We start from the raw sequence: 8,951 nt of genomic DNA on the forward strand, positions 1-8,951 counted from the left end.
AATTTAAAAGCAGTTTTTAACTATTTAAAAAACTTATTTTACTTACCAAGGTTATTATATATAATTTAAAACAGCAAACATGTACTAATTTAAATTCTTGTGTGCTTTATAGTTTAAATAACCATAATAGTAAAAATATTAAAGAATTAAACTTTAACAACCTTTAAGTTAAAAAAAAATCATTTCAGTATTATCCTAATCTAATTTTTATAAAAAATTAGTTTACTTCGCGATAATTGCTATATCGCTTTTGTCAGTGTTCGCGCCAAATGAAATCTTTCTAATTGTTTTAGTATGCTAAAATTAACCTGATTAAATCAAACAAAAAGCGCAATATTCAAGTTCGTAGTTTTAAGAACCTTAAACCAGTTGTTATTGTATTAACTCAATAGGCATTATTACGTCACAAAGCACAAATCTGTGACGTCACAAAAGGCGGTGTAGCGATGTTTACACGAATGTTAGATCAAACAAACTTGACGGCCGAAGTATTGAGTGTTGAGTGTTGTCTCTGTTTGCTTGTGAGATAAAATTTATCATAGAAAAGTGAAAGTAAAACTTTCTTGACAGAAGAGATTTTGATTTTAAAGCAAACAATCGTTTTGCGCATAAGCAAATACTTAATTTTTACATTGGCAAATATTTTTTTGTTTAAACAGCTTCAATTTTGAAGTTATATCAAACATTTCTAAGATGTTTTAACCATGTTATAAGTATAAGCTATATTGCTAAGCTAACATCTAGTTAAAAAATACAAGTATTCTTTAAGTTCATCTCATTTCAAATAAACAAATGTTTTTCTATTCGTTTTGAATATTTTAAATAATACAATCACTTATAAAAATGATAAATTTCATTCACCAGTTCAAGTTTTACAAAAAAAAACTAAATGAAGAAATGAAATATTAAATAATAAAACTTTCTATTTTACAGAAAAAACGAAATTAAGTTTAACTTTTATTTAAACATAAACAAAAAAACCTCAAACAAGATACAATGACGGATCAAGTCCGTGTTTTCTGCAGGGTCAAACCGAGCCCCAACCTAACATACGCCGACCAACAAATGCGGGTTAGACCCAACAACATTCAGGTAGGATTAGTTGATATAATAAGTAAAAGTTCAAGCTTTCGGATTTTTAAACAAATAAGATAGTTGCTTATTATGATAAAACCAAATACTATTGGTTCAATAGTTTTTTTTAACAAACTGTTTAAAATTTAACAAAAGCAATACTGTTGACCATTTAAAAACTCTTACCCAAACTGAAATCTACTTTTAAAAACTTTTTAAACAATTTTCAGGACGGTCAGGTTTACAAGCGAATACCCAACCAACCCAAACGCTCTCAGAATCCCCCTCCACCACGAAAAAATCCCCCGCAACCGAAAGTGGTGCGCAGTGTGGACATGAACCTCAGTTCACAGAAACCTAAAAAAGTTCCTCCGAAAAAGGCGCTCTCCTGGGATCAGGACGATTTCCAGTTTGTGGACGAAGACGATGACCCTTTTAGGCCGAAACCCTTACCTAAAAACAAGAAAGTTGAGGATAAGGTTGACAAACACGGGTTGAAGGTGCCGCAGTACAGAAATGGCAAAGCTGGTGGTAAAAATGCGGTGGTGAAAGAGAGTCTGGACTCAACAAGAAAGTATGTTTCTAAACTTTAAAAGTATTTGTGCCAAGTTATAAGTTTTGTACACGTGTTAACATTTTTCACACGGACGCACTATTTTTTTCTATTTTTAGCTCTTACTAATAAGACTTTGTTGTTTTTTTATAAGTAACTAATTTATTAATTTCAAAATATTTACAACATATAACTTTGAAAATTGTTTAGAAGCACTGAAATTCATTCTCCTCGTAACAAACCGAAACAGAAAGAAGTAACTTTTGGTGGTTTCGAAGAAAGACACAAAGTGGAAGGAAGGCCAAAACAATCAATCAACCAACCAGTAAGGTAATACTTACACATATATTCATTTCTAGTAGATGAGGTAAAACAAAATATTTTGTGCTGAAATTTTCGAAAATAAAAACAAAAACAGTTCCATTTTAGAGAAAACATTCTTAGTTATTTCAACAGTTATAAGCTAAAAATTTCAAACACTTTATTATTCGTAAATTTAAAAACATTTATCTAATTAACTCTATATCAGATCGAAACAAGTTTACAAAGGAGACACAGATTATGAGGTACAGTATGGAGCTAAGGGTAGAGACTCAGTGTTTATATACGCACCAGATGACTATCTTATACCTGACAACAACAACTTGAAAGCAAACTCCGAATACCAGTTCACATTTAGTGGTATATTTGATCAGGTATGATTGATCATATTTGTTTTAATATTTGTCTAGCTGAATTTAATGTAATAAAAGCTTTATTTTTCTGTTTTTTTCTAGTGATTGGTGTGATGTTAAATTACTTTTTGTTTGTTTCTGCATACAATTTTTCAATGCTAAAAATGCTTTTGTTTTGCAACCAAACTAACTAAGTAGCAATAAAACATAGCCAGCAGTATTAAAATTATTCTGCTTTGTTCTAGATCTCTTAAAAGTAAACATAACTTTTCTCTAAGCAAAATGTGCAGAATAATGTTTTATTGAAAAATAATATATTAATGTACAATTTTGTCCACTTAAGGGCGCTACACAACCGGAAGTTTATGATGCAACAACTAGGCCGATTGTAGATGCGGCGCTCACCGGATACAATGGAACTGTATTCGCGTATGGGCAAACTTCTACCGGTAACAAAAAATTTTTTTGTACTTAATTATGAATTTAAATGAATAGAACTACAAAATTGTACTTTATTTTGTAATTTAATATTTTACCTATCGGATATAATGGTACTTTAATCGAATGTTCATTTATAAATGTTTCGTTTTTATTTTTCAATGGCATCATGTTTTTGCTAACCTTAATACAAACTTAACATGTCCGTTATTGATATTCGCACTTCGCTTTTTCACGTTTTTTTTTTGAATTTTTATCACAACCTTCTTATTTTCTTCACTAAAAGGTCAATATTTTAGCGTTTTACATTTCTGATACGCCTCAAGCTTATATATAAAACTTGTGCAACCATTATACGTATATTATAGTTTTATACTATCTCACAGGTAAAACACACACAATATTTGGAGGCAGGGAATCCATGTACAAGCAGCGTAACTACGATGACGTCATATCTCCTAGCGACGGGTTGGTTGCTAGGACGCTCAGTCACGTGTTCGGCAGCCGGGAACCCAACATGAAGATTGAAGTATCTTACCTGGAAATATATAAGGAAATAGGGTAAGATGATTAAGTTTTATTAAAAAGTATTTTTACAATTCTAGCATGTAATAGTAAAACTTTAGCCTTTAGATGGTAATACTGTTCTCCTTTGCGTTTTTTATAACTAGTTTAAGTACTTTAAAATAAATAAAAAACTTTAGAATAAGCATAATTAAAAAAAAATATATTTGTGATAACTTAAAAGTTTCACTAATATATATCAATAGTAAAATGTATAGTTTACACAAATTTTATGGTAGAATTAACAACTGAAAAATTATATGCAAGAAGCATATTGATAATAATTTTATATAAATCAAAACATAAAATTAAATGTATGTTTTCTTATGTATTAAACGTAATAAAATATTCTAGATACGATTTGTTCGCGGGATTGAGGGGTCAACGCCGCAAGATCCACTCATTCTCGGAACTACCGAGGGTTACCGCCCTGACAAGCGCACGTGGTAACCTGTACCTGAGGAACTTGTCAGTGTTCGAGGTTCAGACCAAGCAGGAGGCCATGGAACTTCTGCACTTGGGTAATTCGAACAGGAAGGTGGCGGAAACTCACCTGAACAAGGCTTCGAGCAGATCGCATTCCGTGTTCACTGTTTATCTCACTATTGGTTCGTTTTTTATGTTGGTTTTACCAATAGTGCTATAAACTTACTAAATTAGCTAGTCAGTGTTTACCTTACTGATATTTTAATAAATATTTGTATAAATAAACACTGTGTTGCTGTAAAATTATCTACATAATGTTTTTTGTTATAATGTCAACTAGCTTCTTTATACTGTAGTGCAGTGGCGTCCCGTGGTATTTTTCTTAGGTGGTGCAGAAAAAATCCGAGTTGCTGGTGATCGATTTGCCTCTGCTTGAGTTATCCCTGCTCGAGTTGCCTCTGCTCGACTTGCTTCTGCTCGAGTTGCCTCTGCTCGACTTGCTTCTGCTCGAGTTGCCTCTACTCGAGTTGCCTCTTCTCAAGTTACTTATGCTTGAGTTGCCTCTACTCGAGTTGCTTCAACTCGAGCTGCTTCTGCTCGAATCGCCTCTGCTTGTGTTGCCTCTTCTCAAGTTGCTTCTGCTTCAGTTGCCTCTGCTCGAGTTGCTTCTTCTCGAGTTGCCTCTACTCGAGTTGCCTCTACACGAGTTGCTTCTGCTCGAGTTGCTTTTGCTCGAGTTGTTTCTGCTCGAGTTGCTTCTGATCGAATCGCCTCTGCTTGTGTTGCTTCTGCTCGAGTCGTCACTGCTCTGCTTAGCTTTGTTTTCATTTTTTTCGTTTACAATAGTTTATTGAATAGTACTTAAATCTGTACTGTTTTAGGGAATTTTCAACTTAGCTTACTTACCGCAAGATAATTATTTTGCGGTAATCCTTGAAGAAATTTTGCTTGTTTGAGTTTAATTGCGGCAGTCAGCTAATAGTTTGCGGCAGTGTAGTGAGCAAAATGGTCGTTTTCTAAATTAGAGTTTTATAAGAGATTTTGTTCTTAAAAATAACGAAAACGTTATAGATACTTAATTTTTTCTTACAAAAATTAAGGTGGTGCAATTGCGGCAGTGCAACACCCTACGCGACGCCCATGCTGTACTGTATGTTGTTTCATGACTAAATTATACACAAAACACCATGATTTTATTAAACTTGATTGAACAAAGTTTTACTTTTCTTTGTTGTTATAAAAAACAAAAGTATTATAAAAAATGCTAATATTATTTAATTTAGAAAAGTTTTTTAACATACAGAAGTACCAGAGTTACACAAAACACTTCGTTCAAAAGTCAACCTGGTAGATTTGGCGGGCAGTGAGAGAGTTGGAAAGTCCCATATGAGAGACGGTAAATTACTGGCAGAAGCAAAAAACATCAACCTATCGCTTCATCATTTACAACAGGTTGAATATTTGTTTTGAAAAAATTATGTGATATTTGTTGTTTTGAAAAGGATATAAAAACTTTAAAAACTTGTACATTATTTACACAAGTTGTTTGGTTTAAACTCAAAACAAGTACATATTCTTTTTTTTCATTATTCTATACTTTCCTAACTTATCTCGTTTTTAATACAGAGGCAGGCTAGTTTTATATATCATTCTTTAGCAACGAAGTTGCTCATTAGGTTACAAGTGTTTTAAATTTATTATCATGAAGAGAGTGTTTAAATAAGTAGAGAATAATTAAAAACAATTATTTTTAAGTTAAGTTATTTCTCCTAAATAAAAATCAATTTAAAACATTCTTTCAATTTGCAAAATATTTTGTTTAAAAACTCTGCAATATATGCAAAAAGTTTTATCACGTCATAATTCCAGTAAAATAGTTTGTGTTATCTACTAACCTAAAACAACTTATAAAAACTCGGCGTCTACATCGAACAATCATTTACAAGACGTAGTTCTGTTATGAATTAAGTTACAAACATAACAGCTTCTTCATATTTAATATTTTTAACAGGTAATTGTATCGCTAAGTGCAAGAGACAGACATGATGTTAATGGTAGAAGAAGGCACGTTCCTTATAGAAACTCAATGTTAACCATGGTGTTAAGTGATTCACTTGGTTAGTTTTACTGAGTTGAGTAGTATATTGTTTAATGTTTCACACAAAAATTCATGCTAACTGTGATTTCAAGTGATTCATTTGGTAAGTAATATCTCAAATCTGAAATGAATAAAAATATATTAGAGAAAAATCTTTGAAATACGTTTATTTTACACTATTTATAATATCTCGCTTGTTTTAATGGTTACAGACTCTTGTTTTCTAAAACTTAGAATCGATTTTTTTTATAGTATATTAGAGAAAAAAATTGCTAGTATAGATTAACGCTTAAACTAACCTAAGAACTTTCAATAAGCCAAGTAAGAAAAATAAAACGCTTCTTAAAACATCGATGTATGTTTTATTGATGTTTTTTTTTTAAACACTATGACGTAACAATTACAATATTACCAGGCGGAAACTCCCTGACAACGATGGTTGCCACGGTGAGCCCGGAACTCCAGCACATGGACGAGACTATTTCCACGTGCAGGTTCGCGCAGAGAGTGAGCAAGATCAAGAACCAGCCGAAAGTGAACGAGGAGGTTGAGAACCAGCTGGTGATCGCGCAACTGAGGAATGAACTGGACAAAATAAAGTTGGTTTTGTTAATTTTTATTGTATGACGTAATGAGTATGTGTCATTTTTGTTCAGATATGTTAGCACATACTTTAAAGAAATATAAAATAGATAACAAAAAATTGGACAATTTGATTACACAATTAATCGATAATAAAAACAAAATATTTTTTCTAACATTAAATATTTGATTAAAAAACAAGTCTTATCGTTTAAAAATGAATCAAGTTTGTTTTGTTAGACTATCTGTTAAGAATATTTTTCTATTTAGCAGTTTAATCACAACTAATTGCTTTTAATTTTTGGATTTGAACGTAATTAGCTTAACTAAACTACAAGCAAACATTATTATTAATTTTACTTACTTGTAAAATGTCAAGTTTTTACTACATTATATAACATTACTACAAGTTCAACATTAAAATTCACTAAAGTCTACCCCGTTTGCAAACAACTTAACCGCTAAGTAAGGGAGATTTAAACAAAAGAACTCGACAAACAAACAATTGAACAGCGCAAATTCTAATAATTTCAACAAAATATTAACAATAGAATGGGTTGACAAGGGTATGAGATACACCTGCAAGATTATTTGTAATTCGGCTACTATAACAACAATGTTGCTACATTCAATATCAAAATGACGCAATGCTGACTTGTTTTGTTAAAAAAGAGAAGTTTAGTTATAACGTAATGTCTAATTTGTGCGTAAAAGTTTTTAAACGGTACATGTTCTACGCGTGTTTTAACAAAACATATAATATTAGTAAAATTTTAATGACACTATAATAATCGTTGAAACTTTGTTTGGTTAAAAAATAAATAAAACAAACAAACGCTTTAAAATGCAACAATGTTTTAAGATTTGTAAAAAGTTCAAAATATTTTACTTATTATGACTTATAAATTGTCATCACTTGAAAATGAGCTGAATCAAATGTATTGTATCTATTAAATTGGTGAACATTTACTATATAGTAGATTTTTTCTAAAAGACTAAGCAAAACAAACAATGTTAAATATTGCTATATATTTTTGTCTATCTAGCAAAAACGCTTTTTTGCTCTTATATAGTTGTAATTTGAAAATACCCTTACAACACACCACTCAAAAACAAAAAATCGAAGTTTTTCACAATCTTTTACCCATACTTTAATAAGAAAAAAAGATAAAAGGACACAATGGCATTCTTTAGACAGAATTTCAACCAACCTTTCTTCTTATTGCTTTAATAGTTTTTAGACTTTTTTTAAAGATAATTATTGACTAAAAAAATTTATAAATACCCTTTAAATTTATTCAAACAAAATTTATAAAGAAAGCAAATAAGTTTACAATGCCCTTAGTCTTAAAAAGCTCATTATAAGTTTAAATGACCATATTTTTAATACACTGTCCCTGATCTAGGGATGCCATCTATCATATGTGGTCTTTCTTGTGACTTTTCTTTTAAGGTATTTTTTTAAGGTCTTGCTTGTGACTGCTTTAACTGTAAAACTATCCAGCTTTTTTATACCATGAAACCACAATAATGATGTAAATTTTTAACAATCAATAAAATATCTAAAAAAAAAGCCAGTACAATATTTAACCTTTAGTAACATTTTTTTCTATTTTTCAAGGAGCGATCATGGATCTATAGGAAACCTTCGACCTGACGAGGAGGAATACCTGATCCAGTTGTTGAGAACGTATCTTAATGAAGACAGGGAAGTTCTGGAGGTAGGTAAGGACATGGAGAAGGTGCAGTGGTGTTTCAACAAGATGCGGGAGATAATCGTGCAGAGGGACAAGATCATTGAGAAGAACAAGAAGAGCAGGGCGTGTGTTATCGTTTGAAGTTTTGATTGTTTTATTATTTTGTTCGCAATTGTGATGTTTTCGTTCACTGGTTTTATTTGCTATGATCTATGAAATATACATGTATTTGGTAGATGAATAGTATTACATATTTAGACAAAAAGTTTACAAAAAGTTAGATATTCTGAAAAATATTAAGTTATGTTTATAGTTTCATTTTCAATTTCTTACATTGTTTTGTAACTTTATTATAATTTTGATCACTGATTTTTTTTTTGTGTATCTTAAAACTAATCAGCTGGTATTAAAAGATATACAACTGTTAATGCATATGAAATTTATTTTTTAATATTCGAACAAAAACTATATTTTCGAAACTTTTGTTTTTGTTTTTAGTGGTTCAAAATATTTAGACGTCGCACCTTCAAATAGTGTTTTTAGATTTTATTTCATTTCTTAGTTTAAGCACAGAAATTAATGATATTTTTCCATAAATGGACTAACTTTTAAACTTTTCATTTTTAAATCGTTTCAATTCTTACTTGGTATTAAACATCTTAAAGTAGAAAATTAAAAACTTTTACAAAAACAATTATAACATTTTGAAAAGTTAATCATCTTTTGTAACTTAAAAAATTGTTTATATTTATACTTTATTATACCTATATTTGTAATTACTTTGGTAGTTTTGATTATTAAAACCATAATAAAAGTACTTTAACTCTTATTTAACTTTCATTTTT

General features: G+C 30.4%; 1 protein-coding gene across 1 annotated transcript; it reads left to right on the forward strand.

The window, feature by feature from the left end:
- The first annotated feature begins 970 nt into the window (after positions 1-970).
- On the forward strand, positions 971-8,247 carry LOC145832468 (kinesin-like protein KIF6). The gene is made up of 11 exons (XM_082939784.1): positions 971-1,092; positions 1,305-1,648; positions 1,838-1,957; positions 2,157-2,322; positions 2,645-2,750; positions 3,126-3,300; positions 3,658-3,911; positions 5,033-5,181; positions 5,741-5,846; positions 6,243-6,426; positions 8,031-8,247. Exons 1-11 carry the CDS (start codon positions 997-999, stop codon positions 8,245-8,247), a joined length of 1,917 nt encoding a protein of 638 aa, XP_082795910.1. The 5' UTR covers positions 971-996.
- The last annotated feature ends 704 nt before the right edge of the window (positions 8,248-8,951 follow it).

This window comes from Thalia democratica, chromosome 3 (assembly GCF_965202585.1).
Source record: "Thalia democratica chromosome 3, ktThaDemo2.hap1.1, whole genome shotgun sequence".
NCBI classification, from domain to species: domain Eukaryota; kingdom Metazoa; phylum Chordata; class Thaliacea; order Salpida; family Salpidae; genus Thalia; species Thalia democratica.

What these genes read in the sequence shown, in the direction of transcription:
- LOC145832468 (XM_082939784.1), top strand. Translation starts at nt 997, where the DNA reads ATGACGGATCAAGTCCGTGTTTTCTGCAGGGTCAAACCGAGCCCCAAC. An exon ending in TTAGACCCAACAACATTCAG is followed by an intron (nt 1,093 to 1,304) that starts GTAGGATTAGTT and finishes AACAATTTTCAG; the next exon opens with GACGGTCAGGTTTACAAGCG. An exon ending in AATGAACTGGACAAAATAAA is followed by an intron (nt 6,427 to 8,030) that starts GTTGGTTTTGTT and finishes CTATTTTTCAAG; the next exon opens with GAGCGATCATGGATCTATAG.